The 22210-nt window shown below is 41.6% G+C and overlaps 1 protein-coding gene across 5 annotated transcripts in view; it reads left to right on the forward strand.

The window, feature by feature from the left end:
- suco (SUN domain containing ossification factor) overlaps positions 1–20741 on the forward strand; it is a 46597-nt gene extending 25856 nt beyond the window's left edge. The window contains exons 5-24 of one of the 5 annotated variants that reach the window (XM_044362600.1): positions 212–352; positions 699–906; positions 2160–2271; positions 2733–2860; positions 3631–3698; positions 3832–3939; positions 4669–4774; positions 6277–6297; positions 6582–6637; positions 7779–7870; positions 8239–8304; positions 9344–9421; positions 11501–11588; positions 11736–13109; positions 13271–13358; positions 13470–13574; positions 15134–15288; positions 15560–15651; positions 16655–16710; positions 17451–20741. In XM_044362600.1, the coding sequence (XP_044218535.1) occupies positions 212–352; positions 699–906; positions 2160–2271; positions 2733–2860; positions 3631–3698; positions 3832–3939; positions 4669–4774; positions 6277–6297; positions 6582–6637; positions 7779–7870; positions 8239–8304; positions 9344–9421; positions 11501–11588; positions 11736–13109; positions 13271–13358; positions 13470–13574; positions 15134–15288; positions 15560–15651; positions 16655–16710; positions 17451–18023 (3715 nt within the window). In that variant the 3' untranslated portion in view covers positions 18024–20741. The remainder of the gene's footprint in view (positions 1–211; positions 353–698; positions 907–2159; positions 2272–2732; positions 2861–3630; positions 3699–3831; positions 3940–4668; positions 4775–6276; positions 6298–6581; positions 6638–7778; positions 7871–8238; positions 8305–9343; positions 9422–11500; positions 11589–11735; positions 13110–13270; positions 13359–13469; positions 13575–15133; positions 15289–15559; positions 15652–16654; positions 16711–17450) is intronic. The other 4 variants (XM_044362601.1, XM_044362602.1, XM_044362603.1 and 1 more) reach the window with 4 other exon arrangements.
- Positions 20742–22210: the final 1469 nt, after the last annotated feature.

Genomic DNA, 22210 nt, shown 5'->3' on the forward strand with positions numbered 1-22210 from the left:
TCCTTCCCTTTTGTCCATCCATTTCTCTCTCTATTTGCTCTTTCTCTTGCCTTCTCTCTCTCTCTCTCTCTCTCTTACTCTCCCTATGCTCTTTGTTGTTTTTCTCCTCTTCCTTGTCCCCATCCCCTCCTCTCTCCTACCCCATCCTCCTCTCTCTACCCTCACCAGTGTAGGGAGGTGTGGTAAACGCCATGTCCTTTCTTTCCCTCAGTGCAGTGCGGGTTGCCAGTGCAGGAGATGAACTCCCAGTAGACAGCTTTGTCTTTGCTGAGCACTCTGTCTCACAGTGCGGGGTCATTCCCCCCGAACTGGCAACCTGTGAAAACTCCCCTTATGGCAGCCCTCTCCTCAGGTGAGTTTCTAACCCCCGGAAGCCAATCAAAGCACAGAGACAGGTAATCAAGGTACAAGCTACACCTCTCTGCTGCGCGCAACCATCGACCGCTGGCCTTGCTCTCCACTTACTTCTCCTTTTTTATTTTTTATTTCCTTTTTCCATCGTCTGCCTGCTCACAACCAAGGATTGTCAATACTGTCAAATAAATGTAATAGCTTATGTTTTACATCATTTGTCCAACATTGCTGCACACTCATTTGTGTTCTCCACTCCTCTTTGTCCTCCCCTTTCTTCTTTCTTTTTTTTCCCTCGAATTCCTCCTCTCTCTCTCTACATCATTGGACCCATGTCTGTGCTGTAGTGTGGATGAGGCTGGCAAAGAGGACCAGCAGTCAGACCAGAGCCAGAGTTCTGGTCCTGAAGCAGAGGTCCAGTCCACTTCTGTCCATGTGGACAAGGAACAACAACAACAACAGCAGCAGCGGCAGCAGCAGCGGCAGGAGCTGGAGGGTGGGCTGTCTGATTTGGACCGGGAGGAGAACACCTCCCACCACCACCAAGAACAGCAGGTCAATAGCTTGCAGTATCTCTCATGTTTATATCATTATATTTAAATTGACAGGAGAAAGAAATAAAAGTCAATTACACATAACATCCAAAGCTTTCTAATAAACGTAAGAAACTTGCGCTAGAAATTACGAGCTTATTTCGTCAGCAGCATAATGTGGAGGTTTAAATAAATCCAGGAAGCAAGTTCAGTTTTGAGCAGTATCTTTCCAGTAGGCATGGGCAGATACATTACAGTGCTGCAGGTATCATGATGGAAAATTTGACTGCTGGATTGTAATCAGACATAAACATGAACAGGTGGTGGAAAAACACAGCTGTCAGCTTCCTGGACAACTTGTAGTTGGCCTGCTGAGCACAGTCCTCATATGTGGTTCAGGCGACGCAGTAGTTGATAACTCATCTTGCTTAAAAATGTCCTTAAAGGTGTATATATTATTACACTATTCTGCACAATTTCAGCTCTTAATGTTGTAAACACACAGACATTTAGGTTGGATACTGTAAGTATGATCAGTAATCTAAATATGCTGCTGGTTGGTCAATCAGTCACTCTCCCTACACATTTTGGCCCTGTATATAACTATGTGTGCTCACAGCTGCTGGCTAGATTGCCATGAAAATGATGAATATTTAATATGCAAAGTCATTCTAGCAAAGAGCAGTTTGTCAATGTTTCAAGAGGCAAATGCTGAGTGAACTTGCTTTCAGTTGCTTTTTTCCAAGGTTGACGGATGATGAAAGATGGGAATATCCTGGAGTATGTATTTATTTTCAGGGGGATTGTGCATACATTGTGTATTTGTACACAAAGCTAAGATCTGGTGACTAATCTGTTTGCGGCTGGCAATGACTCCTGTTGGACTGTCGGGGTGTTTACATAAGAGGCCGTCTGAGTTGGTGGATTTTTAGGATCAGACTCTCGTGAGGTCCAAAAGGTTGCTTATATAATCCATCAAAATATTATTCACAGCTCAATGCATCTCAATGCTTTAGTGTCCAGGGGCTAGCGGACTACTGTGGATGAGTCTTTTGATTTTTCTAGTACACACAGTGCTTGTGTGTCTCTGCTCATAGCACCCATTTCATATTGTGACTGCCAGGTATCTGATCAGCTTTTAAGCAGTATTAGATTCGTTCTCTCATTGCATGTCAAGATTAAAGCATATTAGTAAGACGATTGCAGTTGTGATGATAGATACAGTTCAACCGTCTCTCTGGGTCTTTGTGTGACATGCCTGTCTTTGTGTTTCAGGCTGGGGACGCCAGTATTGCCAGGGAGACTGATCCCTCAGTGCCCAGCAAAGAGGACATCCCGACCTTCGACGAGTGGAAGAAACAAGTCATGGAGGTGGAGAAGGAGAAAAGTAAGTGCATACATCCTTAAAACACACATTTAGGTACATGCACAGAAATTGAAAGCAAGATATCACAACAACATCAACAACTAAGTGCAATATCCTGTGAAATTCTGTGGAAGTGCCTGTTTCAAGGCTTTTAAACTCAAAGATGGCCTGAGATCATTCACATGCCAGTTTTAATTACTCCAATTTTTTATTACTCCATTGTTCTTTTGTCCTTCTTACTACTGTTTTCTGTGCCTTGTCATCCTGTGTCTTTCTCTTTAGCTTCCTTCCGCCTGCTCTATTTCTGTCTATCTCTCTTTCCATCTCCCTCTCTCTTCTCCCTCTCTCTGTGCACGCCATGTGCAGCGGTCAGCAGAGCGTGCTTTTATGTGTGTTGCATAACTTCTCTAGTTGTGCCTCTCAGGCAACGCTCTTTTTCCAGTGTCTCTAATGGGCCTAATGTAACACTCCCTCCTGTCCAGGTCAGTCTCTCCATACCTCAACCAGCGGCAGCCCCCATCCAGTGAAGAAGGTCCAGAAAAACTTCAAGAATAATTACGCCTCTGTGGAGTGTGGTGCCAAGATACTGTCTGCCAACAACGAGGCCAAGGTTGAACACACCTGTCCCCTGTTGTCTAAACACAAACACACACACACACACACAGCTCAGGATACAGACGTCATACTGTCATGTTGCATCAGCAGATGGGTGACCACTTCAGGATCCCTTTTGCATTCATGAGCTTAACCAGTGACGTTTGTTTTTTATGTTTTATGCTCACCGTGTTTAGCTCCATTAAATAAATGAGCAAATAAATTCATAAGAGATCTTGTGGAAGAAGATGACTGGTATGTTATCTAGAAACGATAACCAAAGAATCCCACACACTGTCAAAACAAGCACCGTGTAAACAGCACCATAGATATGAAGGCTATTGGTTTTCAGTCCTGCCTGCAACTCCTCCATTATGTGTTCAAATTAAGGTCATTGAGCTTCTCAAATGCACAAACAAAAAGGATACTGAGCTCTTACAATTGTACATATACATAATGTATTTTCCAATGTTGTAGAAGATTGTTTCACATTACACAACAGGGTCCTCTAGGGACATAAATCACATATTACTCAATGTAGCCTTTAATACTTCAAGAAAACAATGCAAGAAAAAAATAAGAAAAAGCTACAAGAAAAAATGTTACAAGACTGATTTTTTTTTTAGTTTTCAATCATTAAGACCTTTATGGTGTGCAAGACTTTTTAATTATGACATTGATATAATATCTAGAAAAGCTCCGTTGTCTCTGATGCTGGCAAACCTGTACTATTTTCATTGTCATTTGCCGTTGTCACTGACACTCTCATTCCCGTGTCTTTTTCAGAGCACTTCAGCTATTCTCATGGAGAATATGGACCTTTACATGCTGAATCCTTGCAGCAACAAAATCTGGTGAGAACACTGACACACACTACCGGTATACTGTTTGTCTGTAACAGAGTCTAATTGGAAAGGATGACTGTTTGATTTTAAAAGAGAAAAAGTGTTCAACTGTCTTTCCGTAAACCTCTCTACCTCTCTCCAGGTTTGTGATAGAGCTCTGTGAGCCTATTCAAGTCAAGCAGCTGGACATTGCTAACTTTGAGCTCTTCTCATCTACACCTAAAGACTTTTTAGTTTCCATCAGTGACAGGTAAACTCTCTTTCTTACATGTGCATACAATCCAACATATGCTGGCAGTGTATTTAAAATGAAATCGGCATGTTCTCATAGGTAGGTAGGTGGGCTTTACTGCAGTATGCCTAGGCTTCCAGTCTAGATTTTGCACTCTTGCAGGAAATGTAGCATTAAATAATCAAGTTTAGCATGTACAAAATTTTGCAATTACCACATTTCTTCACGTGAATCATGGCTGCTTGTCAAAAGGCGCTTTAATTTTTTAGTTACATTTGTAAGGTGAAACTTGTAAAATATAAAATGCATCAATAATTATCCTTTCAAATTTAGTTTCTTAATTTAATAATATAAATGCCAAGTTAATTATTTCATGGGTACTTTTTAATGTGAAAAAAGGAAAATAATCAACCTGGCTAGCACCTTTTTCCTCAAACAGCACCAGCACTAGTTCAAATCCTTTTCTACCTCCTATATTATCAGCTCTAACTTTAGTGCAGCCAAAGCTGGTGTTGTCTTTGTTTTCAGTTTCACCCTCAAGATTTATTTCCAGCGTCATCTCGCACCGCAACTCATAAATTCCACCCTCTGGCAGGGAAGGAGAGACCTCTAGTCACACTGGGTGCAGTGAGTGGCATTTGCAACCAGGACAAAATTAGGAAGCCTTTGAGAACATGCCAAATTTCATTTTCAATTCACAAGGCTGGCAGAAACACACGCCTTACTTTTCCCTCGCTCCGCTTACAGATATCCTACCAACAAGTGGGTAAAGCTGGGTACGTTCCATGCCCGCGATGAGCGCATTGTGCAGAGCTTCCCACTGGACGAACAGCTTTATGCTAAATACGTGAAGGTACTGCCTTTTTGTCCTTAATGCTATAATAGTACATTTATGGCTTGAGGAGAGGAATGACAAACAATGCACGTATTCATTCTTGCTAGTATATTACAGTTCCTAGTACACACACAAGAAGACACAGACACATTCATACACAAGGTTAAAGCTGTGTGTCAAGCTCAGGAGACCCTCTTATGACTTCATGGTAAATTAACCATGCCATCAGCGCTGTCTGTAAACCCCTCCCTTGACTGGATGAGGAAATGTGACTCTGAATGACTGTGAGGATGTGTGTTCGTGACAGAGTTCCACTTGTAAGAACTAAAGGGCACATACACATTACCATTTTGTTGATTATGTTTATGATTTGGGTGTCACGACTGAGCAGGCCAAGTTGGACCCAGTCTGTTGAAGGCTGGGCCCGTTACTGAGGACAGACAGGAACTGAAATCATACAGAGTGATGTTAAAGGATTACAGTTGTTCGCCATCTGCTCAAGTCAGTTATAGTTCTTCCCACTAAGATTCATTTAAACTTCAGATTTTAAAACATTTTTAAACAAAGAGAAACAAACAAGTTAGTAAGCAGGAAAATAGTCCGATGTGAAATGAGTCCCACTCTCTCTGCATCTGTCAATCAACAATTTCAACCAAATTAGTCTTTATTGGCATAAATTGCAGCATAACTAAGCAAGGCAAGTTGTTCTCTGATGGACATCCATTTCTCTTTTGGTTCAGTCACATGTAAGAACTCGTCATTGAATGTGTGCTGCAATCTGAGAGACTAAAGACTAAAACAAAGTGTCTGATGGTGAAAATAAATATGTCGGGTGCCTGCTTACCATCTTGTCTTTTGTACGTCTCAGTTATTATCTAACCCATTCATGAGAATGACTCAAAACAGAAATGTTACTGTTCATAGGACAATAAAAGTGTTGATGTAATAAATTATAAGATTTTGTGCTTTTCTGAACTGTCTCTCCACTCACATTTCTACCCTCATTCTTGCTCACTTGAGATTCACTGTGTAGACTTGTGAAACAGTTGATTAATGCTCGGATGATTTTTATGTGGAGAGCGTGGGTGTTATGTGTGGGTACTTACTGTGATTCATGCTCTATTATTAAATAATTGTGTTATTACATAACTGATTTTTGTCTAGAAAGTTTCAGGATTATCTGCGTCAGTTGCCACAAAGATGGCACTAACTGCTATGTTATGTCCTGTTCTGATGTTTTAAATCTGTCCTGAGCTTATCGTCCTGCCTGTCTGTCCCTCTGACTTGCTTGTGTTTCTTTCTAACTGCTCTTTAAAAAACATCTCTATAGTATCTTCTTGTCTGTGGACTGTTGCAGACCAATGATCCAGATTATATCAGCAGCGTGTTTGTCTTATAAGAGAGCCAAACTGTAAGCAGATGCTTGACTTGCTTATAGCTTGAATCAGTCTCCACTGATCTCTTTTTCTTGTTTTATTTCTCTCTCCTCCTGTCTCTCTCCTGTCTTCCTCTCGCATCAGATGTTCATCAAGTACATAAAGGTTAGCACTCTTCTCTCTCTGTCAGAGGTTGTTAATGGTCACACACTATAATTGGTGAGCTTTGGCAGAGCACAATTTTCATCTTTAATGCATGTGAAAAAGTTATTAAAGAAGTGGAACATGCACACAAATCATACTCTCAACGCTTGGCAATTGTAGTATTTTATTTTTATTTGTTTGGTGGGTTATGGAGTGGGCATTCTCACATTACATATACACATTATTTGGACTAGCACTTAAATTGCGGATGATATTTTCAAGAGTTTTTTCCATTTTCCTTGTAGGTTGAACTCCTCTCCCACTTTGGATCAGAACACTTCTGTCCCCTCAGTCTCATCAGGTAAGACAGCAAAGTCTCTGCCTGTTTCACTGTCTCTTCCTGTCTTTGTGATTTTCAGAATCTAAATTGTAATTAAATAATACAAAGCTCAATATTTTATATATTTTATATGTAAGTATTTATCTTAATGTCAGTGTTTTAGGTGAAGAAAGACAGTCTTTCATAAGTATATTGCCACTGCTGAACAGTTTGCTGTAGGAGCAACCACTAAGGTTACTGTCCTCTTCTTCTAAAGCAAATAGAAACACTGGGGGGAGAACAGGAAATTGGATGCATCTGTACTTAAACACCACACACAGCTTTCTTCAGCCAAAACTAGCAAACCAGTTTTCAACAAGTCATTTGACTTTAATTTTGCATGGGTGAAAAATGTACTGTTCACAGTGTTTTATTATCCTAAATAATGACTCCATTGTCTTACTTCACACTATACTGAACCATATTTCCAGGAGCTATTAGATTATACAGGAGACCGCTTATCAGATCCAGAAAGCGATTATTGGGATGGCTGCACATTACGATTTTGGTAATTTTAATACGTAAACAGATTAATCAAAGTCAGAGCCTTCTCTTGTACACACAAAACTTTATACACAGCTCTCTCCCAGATGAGTAGAACCCAACCTACGCTGACTATTAACTCTAATTTCACACAAACATACATGTATTTACATGCCTGTCCCAGATCATTGCAGTCATCAGGGACTTGCTCTGTGGGAATTGCTGTTGGGGGTTGAAGGGGCTATAAAACTCCCCTGCACATTCTTACAAGAAGGTCAAAGTAGACTTCTACAGATTTTCTCAACAGTAAAGACCATTGCTGGACCCTGAGATGAAAAGAAGAATGTGAAAAACTTTAACTTGCCTCTCTGAGCTAGAGCTTATTTACCTTAGTAGAGAACACTATTGATCATATTAAGCTTGTTTTACATGTTAAGACACTTAAGTAAAGTGTTTAAGTTACTTGAGGTGATCGTTTTTATTGTGTTTTTCTTTAAACGTGATCTGAGCAGTGTGGTTTAGAGGGCCGTGTTTCCCGACAAAGATTTCACCACCTCTGCTGCGTGGTAATAACAACCCTTAACCTTTTATGCAGGCGGGTTTGTAGGTGTAACAGAGCATTTGTGTTTGTTTTGTGTAGGGTGTTTGGTACCAGCATGGTGGAGGAATATGAGGAGATAGCAGATTCCCAGTACCCCTCAGAGAGACTGGAGTACTTGGACGAAGACTATGGTAAGATTATATATGATCTATTGTCCAAAGACTTCACTCTTTACTCAGAAGAAATATTAACCTATTAAAATGAAAGAAGTTGTATGCTGCCTAACCTGGCAGAACAGCCCATGTGCTGCAAATCATTAGACTACAAAGGACCCTGAGAAAAGAGTCGAATTACATTCTTGTGCTCAAACTTGGTCACCAAATACCTTCTGCCAGAGTTAACTATTAACACCAGCAACTGAGTTTCTTGGACTCTTCATTTCTGACAAATTCTGTTGTATTTCATCGTAAACTCATTTAAAAGTGTAACATTTATTTACTGTTAAATGTGATTTAATCAACATTTTAACATGTGACTATTAAAATGTTTGTCTCCTCAGACTATCCTCCTGGCTACCAACCATCAGAGGACAAGGCTTCTAAAAACCTGCTTGGCTCAGCAACCAGTATGTACACACAGACGCACATGCAAACATGGTAATATAACTATGAAAATTATATGACAGGAAATAAGCCACAGCAATACAGCTGATGAAACAGTACTGACACTGAGATCCACTATGACAATTGGTTTTGCATAACCGTTTTAGGATGATTGAAGGAAGGATATTTAAGAAAACATTACTCAGCATTTTGAAGGGCTAGAAGCCTCTACAGTACTTTTACTTTTTCAAGGCTAAACAACAAATTCTTCTACATTCTTTAGCAGCTTGTGGCAACATCATACAGTTCAGAAACTTCAAACCATAAAAAATACATAAAATTGTTTAGTGAATCTGATACTGAATGTAAAAGGAGAATTATTATCAAATTAGTTTAATACACATGTAAGTGCAGCAACCCATGCAAACACCAGATCCTTTACATTCCTCAGGAGACAGTGTTGAATGTTTCCTCAGCATTTTAACCTACTTGGCATCATACATGCACATTGACATAGATTGGGGTTTGGCTTGCAGAAATTTTCCTGCTCACACTACACACACTACACACACTACACACACTACACACACTACACACACTACACACACACACACACACACACACACACACACACACACACACATGTGCAATCACACTGGTGCCCCTGTGTCTCCTGATGTAGCAAAAGGAGGACTGGTGCACCACACACACACACACCACAAATCATCGTGGCTCAAACCATAAAACCATTAAAAAAAAACAGCAGAGGAACACAAACATTTTTCCCTCAGTTGAGCAGGCTCGGAGAGGAGTTGAACAAGAGAGAATGCGGATTGAGGGAAAAACTAGGAAAGAAAGTTAGTGAAGGAAATAATGTTGATGCAGTTCAGAGCAGCAGTGACAAAGAGGAGAAAAAGGAAAAACAAAAGCCAAAGCATTTTGATTCACTATTACACATTTGTTTTCAAGCTGCTGCCCGTCAATTTATTTACCGGGAACTTCATGACCTCCAAAATAATTACATTGTGTGTGTGTGTGTGTGTGTGTGTACTTTTCTTTTAGATGCCATCTTAACCATGGTAAACAACATTGCTGCTAATGTGCTGGGCGGCAAACCAGAGGGTGGAGCAGAACCAGGAGGTACTCATCTTTCATACACTTATTACATCCTGTTTCACCTTTCATGTCCACAACTTCCTCATGTAAATTACCATGTTGCTGATTTTTCACCAAAGTCCTGTCGTGTCATTCTAATGTGGGAAAGACAAAAGTCTGACACAAATATGATGACAGCAGCCTGTGTCTCCAAAGCTCAGTTTTGTATAAGAAGGCCAGCTGTAAAGCTTTTAGTTATCTTCATACTAAGTTTGACATTTTTTGCATGGACTTGTTCTTGTTGCTTTCATATACTGTGGCAGACTGACATATCTGGGTTTTTTTCTATATGTTCTGTCTTCCTTTTTACCCTTCAAAAACTGAATTATTTTCATTCCTGAACTGTAGTTTTTTGGAGAAATTGACACAATTTATTTTGGAGGTTTTGTTTATGTGAACTGAAATTGTGAAAGTTGTTCTGCAGTCTTGCAAGACTATAGATTTCAGTTTAACATGCTACAGTTTAACAGGTGAAACTGGTCCAACATTATAAAATATTGATTCTACATATTCTTCCTCTTAGAAAAGTTAGGCCCTGACATGCATTTGCTTTGTTCTCTTTGAGCAACCACACCTTGTTAACGGGTGTTATGAAATATAACAGGATTGTCCATATAAAACCTGATAGTTTCCAGATCATCAGAAAACTCCTCTGCAGATTGTTTAGCATGAGTCACCATATTAATGTGACAAACTCATTCTTAAAGGCACTCTTGCTTGCTTCACTGACAGTTCTGAGTAGTTATACACATATTTTTTGCCCAAGAAAACCTGAATGGAAAAACCAAGGATTTCAAAAAACACGTAAATATCACACCATAGTTTTTACACCTGGCTGTGGTGGAAGACTTGTATAAATAAAGAGCAAATGAAAGAAAGGCAGACGGAAACAGATTTACATAATGATGATCCGTGAGCTTTTTCTGCTTTTCTGTAGACATTGGTGTTTTTCAGCCACCCACCATCACATGTCTCCCAAAAAATAATAAATCAAAAGGGCTTTAGAATATTTGCAGAGCAATTATATAGTTGATGGAAACAACGTTTTGCATCCTTTTGTAAATTGCTTCAAATTGTACAGAATTTGTATGAAAAGATACCATACTCTGTCTGTCTACACTCTATCCTCACTGTTCAGCTGCCATTTTTCTCCATTTCTCTGCCTCCAACCACTGGCATGCCGGTCTTCCCACATATTGTTTAGATTAACTGCTTTTAAAAGTAGGTCACTCGGTTTCCTTCCCTAAAGTGCGAGCATATGTATATCTGCAGTGTTCATATGTATACGTGCAGAAACAGCCAGATGTTTATATGGTCGTCGGCAGGGGGTCTCCAGTTGAGTCTCAGCAGAACTTTGGCTGTGTGTGTTGTACTTCTTGGCAGAGGAGCTCACATGCGTGGGGGACTGAGGGGGGCCCATGATGTCAAGCTTGCTCCTTGTTTTAATTACCACACAGGGAGCTGCATCAGAATGACTATTACTTAGCTCTACCTATGTGAGGAAAAATCCACCTGAGCGCATATTTTACCCAGCGCTAATATTTTATTTACGCTTTTAAACAATGTATTTTCTTTCTTTCTTTAAACTAAAAACAAGTCTCTTTTTTGGAAGACCAACTTTGTAAAACACTCATGCAACTTTTACACACTTTCCAAAATGAGTTGTGTATTTTTTTCTTTTATTCGTAACAGCCTTTGTCACACAAGAATTTATTTTAACCGGAGTCCACAGAGTCTGCTGTCCATTTACTGTCTAACTCTGTTAAGTGTCTTTTTTTTACTGCTGGCTCTCTCTACATTTACGGCTCTAATTCAGATTTTGGGAGAGAGATCGGTTCTAACTGGACTAGACTGGTTCACAGTATTTCTGACTTCCCAAAACATGGGCTTGCCAGCCAAACTGCAAGTAAAAGGGTGTCTGTTCTACAGCGTGCTTCCTGCCGCCACATATACTAGGACTGGGGAGAAACATCTCACTAAGTTATATGACCGAGTGTACCGTAGCTGTCCAAGTGTTATCAAAGTCCTGTAGTGAGTTTGTTGATTGTTTTGTGTTTATGCCAGGTAATACGACAGCAGAGGTCCAGACTGAGAAGGAGGGGAGCACAGAAGTTACACCAAAACTGGTAGAAACCCGTCACAGCACTGCAGTGTAAGACCAATTAAAGGCATATAAACCATTACGCAAACCATTACACAAGGAGTAAAACAAAATTTTTGGTGTTTTTACACAATTTTTTCTTCAAAACCTCTCCAAGAACACACAATGAATATGCTGCTTTCCATTTCCTTCCTTCAGACTGGAACCTGCAGAGCCAGAACATCCTACAACCCAGGAAGACTCCAATATATCCAGTGACTCTTCCACACCCTCCCCCACATCACCCGAACCCCACGAGGACAGACAGATTGTCACTCTGGTAGAGGAGGAGGAGGATGAAGAGCCCAGACAGTCGACTGTCACTCTGATGGAGGAGGAGGGAGAGGAGGAGGAAGAGAAGAGAGAGGAGGAGACAAGGAGGGAGGCAGACAGGAACCAGTGGGAGAGCCAGGCGTACTGTCCTTTCTCCTCCTTCTCTTCTCTGTCTCTGTCCTGCATGGCCACCCTGCCCGAACTGCTCCATCGCTGGTGCTCAGCCAGGCTGGCCAAGGAGAGACTCCGCAGCCTCAGGCGGAGGCAGCTGAGCTCTCAGACACAGACACCCCCTGTTGCAAACACCCCCGCCCTCACACACACACCTCCACAGATCCCTGTCCCTGTTCCCACACCTCTACAAGAAGCCCTTCCCCTCACAGAAAAAGCTCCAGAGCCTGAGGTTCCTCTTAAGGGCCAAAATGAGGGCAAACCTCTGGGTGAGGCACACACCACACACACACATCTCACCCCTGACGCGCACACTCCAGAGCCCAACATCCTCCTAGAGCCTAGTAGAACCTCTACCATCCCCCCTCACAGTTTCTCAGACATCCACAGTTCCCTAACACGCCCTACCCCCACACATGAGGAGAAGCTGCTACCTCCCATTAAAGACGCAGCCCTGGACCCTGTTCCCACTCCACCCCTCCAAGCCGTCTCTATCCTAGAGACACAGCAGGCCAGCAGTGCCACACCCACTTTTACTGTTAGCTCTCCCCCACAGCCTCTGGCCTCTGAGACAGCCTCTCCTGGTGTTGTACTTCCCCCTGTCAAGGAGCAGCCTGTTCACCCTCTTCCCACTGTGTCAAGACCTGAAGACCTTATCCCCCCTCCCACCGAACTGCCAGCAGCTCTCCCTCTGACTGATACTCACACAGACACAGTTAAGTTAGGCGCAGACAGTGGGGACTCACAGAGACACACTGTCCAGGCTTCTCAGTCTCAAGGGGAGCACGGGGACTCACTCACTCAGACTGGAGAGCCCCATCGCATGGAAGACACGGTGGACGAAGACCTGTTAAGCACTAATGGGAATGGGAACGTCCACCGGACAGCTACAGACTTCTATGCAGAGCTGCAGAATGGGGGGGATTATAATGGCGGCACAGGGAACGGGAACAGCGTATTATTAAACGGTGGAGCAGTGCACGGCTCCAGCCAGAAGGAGAGTGTGTTCATGAGGCTGAACAACAGGATCAAAGCCCTGGAGATGAACATGAGTCTGTCCAGCAGATACCTGGAGGAGCTCAGCCAGAGGTGAAACCACTGTACACAAAGAACCTTATAATTATGTAGTAATAATAACTGCACATGGACACTGGACGTGTCTTTTAACAAAGCTGCAATTTGCTTGGTAGAGTCATACGAACATGTAAGAGAATCTCACAGATTGTGACTTTTGCATTTGTGTTGTTCAGATACCGTAAACAGATGGAAGAGATGCAGAGAGCGTTCAATAAGACCATCATCAAACTGCAGAACACCTCCCGCATTGCCGAGGAGCAGGTCAGTTTGCATGAAGTCACACACAGAAAGAGAAATTGATGCACTGACAGTTAACAGTCATGTAACAGATCATTCACTGTTGAGCTTTGCTTCCTCTTTGTACATTTTCAGGACCAGAAGCAGACCGACTCCATCCAGGTTCTGCAGAGCCAGTTGGAGAACGTCACTAAACTGATGCTCAATCTCACCGTTACAGTTGGCCAGCTGCAGAGAGAGGTGACCAGCCTGCTGCTGTTGATTGCTAATTATTTCAAGCAGTATTGCCTACTGCTTACATGCTGATTATACATCAGTATGACATTTTCCAACCAGTTATCAGACAATAGATCTGACATCCTGTCTGATTGAGGCAGGAATGCAGTCTTTACTAGCTTATACTCTTCAGAAAGAAATTAGTGTCATAATGGAGTGATGTTTTAGTCATTTATATAAATGCAAACCATTATCAATCTGACTAACTAGAGCTGACTAACACTTGGGTTTCCTGCTGTGCTTTTATAGCTGAGGTGAGGATACTGGATTCTCCTGATGCAAAACAAATGTTTAACATCACAGTGGTTGTTTAGAGCAAACCACTATTATTCAAACAGGCACATATGAGGGGACTTTTTGGGGGTTTCTATGGTCAGATCTATCCATGCCTAACACAATCCAGAGTCAGGATATTGATTTTGCTGCTCGGAATGCATAACGATCTCGGCAAAACAGGTGTTTGAAACATTACATTAATGAACAGACCATATGGAGATGGGGCTAAAAGAACATGAACAAATTATACTAATTGTAAGAAATATGCATTTTGTCTCAGGCCCCAGTTGACAGTTCGCTGGAAGTCCTTTAAATATTAAAATATGAGTCACAGTTTGTTGATAAGTAGTTCATCAGCAGTTGGAATTTTGTGGCATGACTGAGAGGGAGAGATCCCACTGGGCCATGTACATACAGAAAGGACATGAAGACATTCACATGAGTCAACTGTGCAGCAGATTAACAAATATGTTTGGAGACCAAGCGAACACTAATTCCAGTTGTCCTAAATATTTCTGTGGTCATTCCCAGAATTTTCTATCTGTGGACTCAGGCAGGGTCAGTGGTTGATTTCAAAATACCCTACTGACCTTTCTCTGAGAGCATACAGTTACAACAAGAAGGACATCTTCTGTGCTCATAAGGATTGAGTTACATTGGGAGAGTATAGATTTTATGAAGGATAAACTAATATGGAATGCAGTGAGCAGACTTGACTGTCAGGCAGCTGCCAACAACTGGGAATGAATTTCCATTAGATGTAATACTCCAAAACAGCAAATCACACCACGTTGTCTAATAAGTGAAGTAGTGAAGAGTGCACTTTGTATTTCAGGCCCTTTGCTGACAAGTTGGCAGAATGACAAAATGGCAAATTGTTGATACACTTGGAGAGTGTATCACATCTGAATATAATCCTAATAACCTTTTAAAATCACCACCTGTATAAGTGAAGAAGAAGAGGGAATATGAAGGGAAGTCCTAAGTCAGCTTATTGATAAACAGCTTGATTCCTATTTGTATCTAAACATGTCACATAAACCTTTGGATGGTACGGTGGTGCGTATGAAGTTTTAATGTATGATCTGTGATGTCACTTGAGGACAGTGTGAAATGCCCAACCTGCTACTAACGTACTGAATATTTATTTGATTCTCTGTAATGTTATGTGGGGAAAGGTTTTAAATGTGTGTTTTGCAAACTTGCGCTGCATTTCACTTTAGCCGATGGATTTTTTTTCTCTGCAGGTATCTGACCGTCAGAGCTACCTGGTGGTCTCACTGGTTCTGTGTCTGTCTCTGGGCCTCCTGCTGTGTCTGCAGTGCTGCCGCAGCTCTTCTCCCAACCCCAACACCAACACCGCTGCCCTTCCCAAGAGCCACCACTACCCCAGCCCCAAGAGGTTTGTTTCTCTCTCTCTCTCACACACACATGTACATGCTTAGTTTATTTAGACTTTTTGTTTGTCTGAGTTATTTATGAGGTTTTTCATCTAATATTCAGTTTTATTATTCTGCTTTTGAATAGAACATATTGAATCACTTACACCATAATTCAGCTGTTATGTGCTCATCTAATGCTGTCACTCCTGTCCTGCCACTAACTGTAGGAAGTTGGACTATTGACAATGTAAACAACACTTTATGAATGTGAATATCATCTCTTATTGTCAGATGCTTCTCCTCCTATGACGATATGAGCCTTAAGCGCAGGGTGACCTGTCCGCTTGTTCGCTCCAAGTCGTTCCACCTGTCCTCTACAGAAGGTAAAAACACCCTCACCTAAACACACACTACACACAAGTCTCTCCTCCAACCTGCCTTCTCTATGTGTTCTCCATCTATCGTGTTTCTCCCTCTGCATTTGTCATTGAAACATAAGCAACAGTGAGGCTCGATACTTCCGTCAGCTCATTGCAAAAACCGCTCTATCGCTACCGTAAACCCTCTCAGGCTTTCTGCGTCAGACTGCTGCAGCTCTTGCCACGTAACTGTTCACATCCAAGCATTCTCCAATCTCAAGCACTTTTTCCTTTACTTCCGTCTCTCATACTGTCAATATCTTCGCTGTTTCCTCTCAGCACATGGTGCCATGCTTAGTGGCTGATATCCCTGGTGTTGCCAGCGCCTCCAGCAACACAAACGCACAGGGAGAGGCTTGTGCAAGCACTAAAAGAATAAAGTCTTTGATTCATGAAACCTAAAACTCCCCCTGCTGTTCATTATCCCTCAGCTGTGTGTGTGTGTGTGTGTGTGTGTGTGTGTGTGTGTGTGTGTGTGTGTGTGTGTGTGTGTGTGTGTGTGTGTGTGTGTGTGTGTGTGTGTGTGTGTGTGTGTGTGTGTGTGTGTGTGTGAGTGTGAGAGAGAGAGAGAGAGGAGTTTGCCCTTGAGGCTGAGAGGCTGTCATTGCCAGCTTGTGTCCACATGCAGGCTTAAGGAGTGTAATAATAGAGCACGATGCTTTGCTGGCTTATGGTAGACATTTGCAAGTAGTAATCAATAAAAAAAATAACATGCTTTCCTGTGATATTCGCTAAATCTTTCTAGTTTTTGTCAAATTTGTTGTAAATATATACATATCTAACAAAATGCATTGTCAACCATGTGAAGCTACTCGCTACCTTCTGTGTAGACATTATTAGAATATGGATTATCTTTTGCCGTTGCACATTTAATAAAACTACTTGCAAGGTCACTTCATGCTTGTTACATGTATGTTTTCCTGTTTCCCATTCCATCATTAACCTGGCCCCTCTCTCCCCTCCCCAGTAGGTCCAGATGACTTGTACATTGTAGAACCTCTAAGGTTTTCTCCAGAGAAAAAGGTACAGTGTCTGTTCCAACTGCTGCTGTTGGCTGTGACGGCCGCCTTACATAAGTGCTGTGTGTTTTAGTGTCAGTCAGTCTGTACAGTAAGTGTGTTGGAGCGGGGATGTGTCTCAATGCTGTGGAATGACTTCTTCCTTAGTCACTGATCTCATCTGATCTGACGCGTGTTAAGATTCAGCCCACTCCAAAGATCTGCCGTGTCTGTTAACCACTTCTTTGCTGACACTGCGGACTTTTTATTTTTCGTACTTTGAGAACGTACACACACACAGCGAGGTGCGGACAAGTGTGAGCACACACTAGTCCATCGAAAATTACAACATGTCACACACTTCTCAAACATTTTCATCTGAAAGTGTTTGGCTAGGAGAATAAAGCATGGTGTACTGTGGCTTTATATCACAACACAGCACTGGGTCACTTGTAAATACTTTGTTTGGCAGTTTTAGTGATATTTGTTTCCTCCGAATCCTATCTTCCATCTTTCCCTCTTAAACTTTCCCACCCTTCTCTGACTCATTTGTGTGACCTCATACTAAATAAGATGGCACATTGACAGCATTGACAGCCTTTTGAAGGCTTGCAGTCAGTGTTTGCTTCATTTTTTAGCTGTTGTCATCGTCAGCAGTGTCTAGCACAAAAGTGGTTAATATGGCATTACATAATAAGATGCATCTGCGCTTTCTTTGAGCATTGTTTCAAATTTCTTTCCTCCTCTCTTCTGTTTTTCCTGTAGAAAAAGCGCTGCAAAACAAAATCGTTGGACAAGGTTGAGACTGTGAAGTCATCTGATCCCTCTGCTCCGCTCACCAACGGGGCAACCAAATGCAATGGCTTCCACCCATGCCTCCCTGCCCTACCCCCACCCCCACCCCCTCCTCCTCCTCTTCTTCCTCCTCCTCCTCCTCCTACTCCTCCCCCACTGCCTCCCCCTCCATCTGTAGAGGAGGTGTCATTATTGCCCACTTGCACCTCCAGGGAGCTTCCCTCAGAGACCAGCAGCTGCAGCTCATCCACCCACTCTGAGGAGTCCTACACAAGCCGCCTCCCCCCTCCCTCTCCCATCTTCCCCTCCGCCGGCCTGTGCAACGGCCACGCCCTGGCCTTCCCCCTCCAGCAGCCTCCCGTCAAATCACGTCAGGAGAAGCGCTCAGTGAAGCGGCGAAAGTCACGGCAGACGGAGCTGCAGTTCCCCCACATGCCGGGAGGCAGCGTCGGTTCTCTGCCCAGCCTGCAGCAGCTTATGAAGGGAAACAAGGAGATCAGTGTTGGGACCATCGGGGTGACAGCTGTCACCGGACATGTCTGAGGACTCACACTCATCAGTGTGTTCACTCTTTACGAAGTTCACTTTTACACAACTTTCTTTACACAACCACACACACACACACTATATGGTAGCAGACTCTATTTGCGTAGTGAGGAGATGAGGTTACTGCATCCCAAAGAACCACATTTCCCATGAGCACCCAGGCGCACCGTGGAACTGAAGCGGCTATGGCAGCAGTAGCTCAACATCCTCCAGTCCTTATCCACTCCTGTCAAAGACCTGTTTACGGTTACGTGCCTTTATATCTGTTCTAGACCTTTTAATGCTAAAAACATGAAATTTAAAAGAATTGTTGATGTTTTCGTTTGGGGACAGAGGGAGACACTGTGGTGGGGAGTGAAACATTAATACAAGTCAAGTCTATGTTTTTCTACTGGATAAGCACATTGTCCCACGACAGTTGAGCACCAGTAAACTTTCGTTCCCCCACTTTGAGCACAGTGAGGAGAAGTGTCGGCCTCAACTCCACGTTCCTTCACCTACAAGGGCATCAAGAAGTATTAGGCTGCTCTTTTGGATGAAATGTGTCATAATGAGAGAATTGTGGAGCATGACAAATTACTTCTCTTATCCTTATTTCCTTCTGTCTTCCATTGCCATCATTTTTCATCCTTTCTGTCCGGTATTGCATCCTAATATGACTGCTGGGACCAGAGTGTTTCACGTACACCAGAACTCTCTCTATTTCTCTTCCTCTGTCTCAGTCAGTGTACTCCAAACCAACCGTCAGAGCTGAATGAAGAAAATCATTTTTTGCATGAGTTGAAACTGTCTGAACGCGTTAGTCCTTTCAGTTTAGAGTCCCACTAAACCTCATGTTATAAATACAACAGCAGCAGATTCGAGATCCTATTAAATCAATCGCTACTCAGCTTGGGCTGGGCCCAAAAACACGTGTACATACAAACACCATGTGAAGAGATATTGTGCTGTTTATAGTAGATATTGTGACGATGGAAGATAATATGGATTTTAACAGGACAGAGGCAAGCCATAGTTTTTGACAGTATGTTGAGAGCATCATGTAGGAGCACATTGCAGAGCAAAGTTGAATGTTTACACTCATCACACACACGCACACACACACACCCTACTGGGACCCTGCAGAAGAGTCTGAAAGACCAGTTTTATTTATCTATTTATTTATTTAAATGTCTACAGAGTTTTCTAACTTAGGCGCTGGCTTCCCAGTCTACCAACCCTGCAGTGTCTCAGTAGTATATTAATGTTACATAGAAATATTGCAGTAAGATACACTCAACGGTACTGATACATGGTCATGGTGGACGGCTCAACCACACAGGGTTTTTTTTTGTTTGTTTGTTTGTTTGTTTGTTTGTTTATATATAGTTTATAATAATATATCTGATAAGTATGGCATGTCGTACAGCAGCATATACTGTACATCCAACAAGATAATTGAGTATCGATACAGATTTATTAGGATCATCGCTGCTGCTTTTGTATATGTTCAGAGCTGCTAGGTGATCGGAAGTAGTGAAAGTTAGTGTTTTTATCGTCTTCATTTCATGCATCTTCCTTGTCTCGCTAATTTTAAATCACCCTGTTAATGATTTCATGACTGACCTACAATGAAATTCAGTTTAATATTGAAGCGCTGTCAGGACATGGAGATGTGAAAAGGGTTCTTCTTTTTTCTTTTTTTTCTTTTTTTTTTTTTTTTTTTTTGCTTGCTTTTAGAGAATAAAATCAAATATTTGTTTTTCTTAATGTACGCAATTTCTGACTGGCTCTGCGTGGTTGGACTTGGTGTACATTTTGACAGAGACAGAGAATTCTCTTCTAACTCTTCTCCCCCATTAGTCTTCTGACCAGTTTCTACGGCTCTCTTCTTTACATCTCCTCATCCACCAGGGTCACCTCTGACCCCCTTCCCCCCACATTGCACGACTTTCTCTGTGACTGTGAAGAACAATTTTTAATATGCCTGCTTTTATTAACCACTCTGTGTTCTCATTTGGAGTTGGAAATGCTCCGTCAGTCTACATGCCTGCTTTACTGATCTTTCCGTGCATCCTCACTCTCATCGTACACTCACTCGGTCTTTTATTCACTTGTCATTGCTCTGTGAGTTTGTGTGTTTGCCCCACACTGAATGATAGTTGTGGTTTGTGAGGAGAAGGACATGAATTGTTGTTGAATAAAGGGAACGCAGCAAAGATGGGTATGATTTGGAACACTATTCACGTGATTCTCTATGTTCCACAAGCCGAGCAAATCATGAGGTTTTTGTTTTACCCTTTTTTTTTCTTTTTTTTTTTTTGAATGTGTATGATGTTATGTATGTGTGCGTGTGTGTGTGTGTGTGTGTGTGTTAACCTGCATTCATGTGAGAATTTATTTTGTTGATCTCATGTATGTGTACGTCTGTGTTATGAGAAAGACTACTCTGAATCTACTTATCCCGTAACACAGCGACTAAGGAGAACGCCCTCGGAGAGAAATTCTAGGAGCTTGGTGTGCACTTTGTATGACTCCTCATGCCTTTTTTGTTTTTCTACCTTCTATGTCAAGTGCTATCTTTTCTTTTTTCTCTCTCTCTCTCTCCCTCTCTTTCTCTCTGTGATTACTCTGAAGAGCTGCACAGTATTTTTGAGCAGGAGTGAGTTACTACAAAAACTGTAGTGCCATTAGAAACTGTGAATTTCTAAATAAACCTTTTTTTGTCGTCTTTCACTTTGTCTTTTATTGTGGTCGCCACAGTGTGGATCCTGTAGGTTAATTATAAAGGAATCTTTAATCATTCCAGGTCTATGAAGGGCTGCAGTATTTTCACTTTTAAATGAATCACAACATTACACAATAAAATATGTTTAAATGGATCATGGGAGTATAACTGAAATGAATTTATATAGTATATGCACTGAAAGTGCGTTACAGAGTGTAAAACTCTAGACAATTATTTTATACCATAAATACAGACAGCACTCACATCTTTCAGAGACATGAGAACTGATGCTTTAGAAAGCTGAAGTTTCTGTTCCTGGTTTGGGTCTCTGTAAAGTGTAAATGTTACAACTGTGGTCTGCAACCATTCTCAAACAATAAGATAAGGTAACGTTTTCTATTTTTCAATCATAAAACAGTCAAGCAACCAAGAAGTGACATTCAGGGTTGAAGAGCAATAAAAAGGCAGCGTTTTTGGATGACAAACAACTACAAAGCTGATCTAGACATAAAAGGTGAATTTATTTCCATCACTCACTGCTATGGATGGATGATGACATGATTTCAGCCATTGGGCCTTTTGTTGGGTATTATTAAAAAAAATAAAAAAGTGGGACACTATTCAGAATATTATAGAAGAAACCTGTGGTGCATGATATATTTTCTTAAGGCAAAACTTCTCAGCTGTCAAAACATTTGCAGTCTTACTGGAGCCCACGTGAGCATGTTTAACTGTAAGCCTATGTAGAGGGGAAGAGATAAAAAATAAATAAATATTGGATCATATACAATATTTTGGCAAAGGACTTTGATTAGGATCAGAAACTAAATATTGTGATCTGCACATTTTGACTGAACTTTTTGACTTTTCAGGAAACAAATGTTAATAAATGTAATTTCTAACAGAAGGTCCTTGAGCCCCAGGGCTCCTGGGCCTGTATCCAAAAAGGCCTGTTTCTAATTAATTTATGACTGTAACACAAATAATCAAACACCAGCCACAAAAAACTACTTCTATTCTGGCAAATGTCAGACTAAAGAAACCAGAGTGAAACAAAATCTTTGACCTTTCACAGTGAATGAGTGGGAAGGTGGAACAGGACTCGGGCCATCTAAGGGGCAGAGGCCAAAAAATATATAAAGGGCACCCGATGCATTCAGCAAAGAACAATGATGCATGTTTGGTATAAAGGCTACATCCTCAATTAAGATGAACATTTTATAGGGTGACTCAGAATATAAGGAAACAACACCTCTGTATTACAAAGGATTTCCTTTTTAAACATTTATTTTGCCCTGTAATAAAATACAGGGAGTGAGTAATGTTTTAAAAGTTTTATTTCTCCAACACATCTGTAGCTAAAACATGGAACTATTAACATTTTGAGAATTAGCTGTTTTGAGCATCTTGTCAGGGAAGAAAGAAGCAAGACTGGTGAAATAAAAGGAGAATTATTTTGGCCATGAGTTTGTAAATG

This window comes from Thunnus albacares, chromosome 9, assembly GCF_914725855.1.
Source record: "Thunnus albacares chromosome 9, fThuAlb1.1, whole genome shotgun sequence".
Lineage (NCBI taxonomy): Eukaryota > Metazoa > Chordata > Actinopteri > Scombriformes > Scombridae > Thunnus > Thunnus albacares.